Genomic DNA, 2,637 nt, shown 5'->3' on the forward strand with positions numbered 1-2,637 from the left:
CAGAAAGCAGAGTCGTGTGTTTCGTCCAGTCTTTCATTGCTTGTTCTATAAAGGTATACATGTAAAGGTCAGACCGAGTCAGAGAAAGAAAGAAAGACGCCGAAACTCACCTGAAGATGGTTGGTGTGAAAAGTATTGGAGAACGATCGAACGAACGTATTGAGAGACGTGTCCTTTTGCTCTTGCCTTTGTTACGTAGGGTGTGATTGAATATCCAAGGCAATCCGTAAAGATATCACGGATCCTGGCGTCGGCGTCGGCGGTGGCGGCTGCATTCGCGGCGGCCACGGCGGCGGCAGTTGCTTGCGCGCCAGAACCTGAAACCACCTCTTGTTTGAAATGTATGTTGGGTCGCTTGTATCCGCAGACCTTGTTATCATTCATTGGCGGGATGAGACTAAGAATTAGGCACGAAAGTTGAGAAGAGGGATCTCGTGATACCAGCGACGCCGTGACTCGATCTCTCTGCGGTGATATTCGAACCGTATGAGCTAGTGAAACTTACTGCTTCGCACAGCGCTGAACCCACTCTTTCCGTCAATTTTTCTAAACAGACCGCGGCCAACATGGTAGAATTCTTCGCTTGCTGCAGATCGGAACCGGTGTAAGGCTGAGATCCGGAGGTGTTGAGAGAGAAGTGATACTCACCCCTCCTGCTGAGAAGTCACGGACGTCCCGACGGTGTTCAAGTGCGGAGTGGATTTGCTGGCTAGAAAGTTCAAAACCATATCGGTCGAGGTATGTCTGTAACACACCGGTCGACATTGTCGGCTATCAGTCACAGCTGTGAGAGCTCTGTATCGTATCGCTGACCGCTTTGAACACATTGATGTTCTCGATTGCCATCCCCTCTGGGGTCCTTCGGAAGGCGTATATGTCCGACGACGACGACATGAAGGTCTAGGTGCTGTATGTGTCTACGTTTTGAGATCTCTCTGCTGACCTATGGATTTGAGAGTGATGGTATAGATCCATTTGTCTTCCTTTGAATTGACAATATATCTAAAGGACGGCGGCTGGCCCGGCGGCGGAAGCAGATTGTCTCACAGCTCGTGTTTGATCATCGTATTTTATACTTCGTGGTCAGCTCGCAACGAGACACGATTGGGCGACGGGGTTCCTATCAATATGCGACGAAGGTAAAGAGGGAGGAGATCAGCTGGGTTCCATTTCGGGCAAGATTCGAGTGTTCTATTCACAACACCTTTCTATGCATCACCGTCGAGCGGCGCGGCCGTAGGTACATGCAACGGCCTCGCAGACCCCTGCGACGGAACGATCCGACCGGGCGATCTGGTCGAAGCATGATGCTGGTCAGCTTCCTCGGCATCTGACAACGCTATCGCACCCAGAGGGGCCGAAACGACAACCCCAAAATTGCCAGTCTAGTAATGCGCGTGGGCAACGGATATTGTGTTTCACGACATGGTGAATCAAGTTGAGCATATTTTTTTCGCACGTCGTATGACTATGTCAGTTCCAAACTTCTGAACGAACCTTGGGAAGTGTGTCGTTTCTGGTCAAGGTATGCCGCCAAAGACTAGGGATTGAATGAGCCGCCGAATGAGCACCGGCCCTGCGGTGCGAGTGCATACGGGTCATGAAGGTTGGATCAATCTCTAAGAGTGAATCTTTTTGCTGCCCAATTGTTAAAAAGTCCTGATTTAATTGGCCGGTAAAGGAGGCCTTTGATGCACCTGTCGCAGAGATATACATCCGTCTATCCCATCGTTGGTAGGACAGAGTTGCAGTATTGGGTCAGACTTCCTGACCAATAACGTCTGGAGGGCGCGAGAGAGAACGTGGCCATAGGATGGTGTTATCTTGGAAGGCGAACCGACCTTGCGGGTCTGATTTGTGAGTGCAGCAAGATACCTTGTTCCAGGGCCTGCATTGTGGGAGGGTCAAGCACAGTGGCTTTCTCATCTTGGAAGGGAATAGATAGGTAAAGCATATTGTGAAGCAACTGAAAGGTTGAGCAAGTAGTAAGACGACAAACCTAGAATTTCAGGGGCAAGTATGAGGCGGGCTCAATCGCTGTGACATGGGAGGGGAAAAGGTCAGGCACACTCAAGGGCGCTGCCAAAGGCTACGATCGAAAGCTGCTAGCGGAACTTCTATATCGTCCTTGTTCTTCTTGTTGTAGTGCTCCAGGCCGTCATTGTCCCTTGTTTCCTTGGCTCATGCCAGTTCCATGGTGCCTGATAGAAAGGCGAGCAGAAGTGAATTTGCTGGAATGGTTGTCATTGGAGTTCCTGAGAGGGCGCCGAAGTTAAAGTAAAAGCTGAACAGGTAGGTGACAATGAAGAGCGGGACTTCAATGGCCAGATTGTCTGTCTTCCTGTTCCTCTGGATCATGGACTCTTTGTAAAGAGACGAGACACATAATGTACTATTGCCAATAGGACAAGCCATAAAACCACAAGCCATTTGCTTGCCCACTCGCGTGCTCGCTGCTTTACCTTGTGATAGTTGCAACAGTCGCTTGCTCGCACACTTGCTCGCTCACTTGCTTGTAGCCTCACTTGTACCCCTTACTTCCTTTGCTCATGAGTATATATATGAGGAGGGAAGGATGAGAACAAGCTACCACACTTGTCCTCATCTCTTCATTCTTAGATTCACCAAGAAACAATT

The 2,637-nt window shown here is 49.8% G+C and overlaps 1 protein-coding gene across 1 annotated transcript; it reads right to left on the reverse strand.

The window, feature by feature from the left end:
* Positions 1–110: 110 nt before the first annotated feature.
* HD553DRAFT_327370 (uncharacterized protein) lies at positions 111–894 on the reverse strand (the record flags this gene model as incomplete). The annotated part of the gene is made up of 4 exons (XM_046181815.1): positions 111–465; positions 506–610; positions 649–744; positions 814–894. Coding segments are annotated over 4 exons (637 nt in total), but the record flags the coding sequence as incomplete, so codon positions are not given.
* Positions 895–2,637: the final 1,743 nt, after the last annotated feature.

Source organism: Filobasidium floriforme (genome assembly GCF_021052385.1).
Source record: "Filobasidium floriforme strain CBS 6241 chromosome Unknown HD553scaffold_39, whole genome shotgun sequence".
Taxonomy (NCBI): Eukaryota; Fungi; Basidiomycota; class Tremellomycetes; order Filobasidiales; family Filobasidiaceae; genus Filobasidium; species Filobasidium floriforme.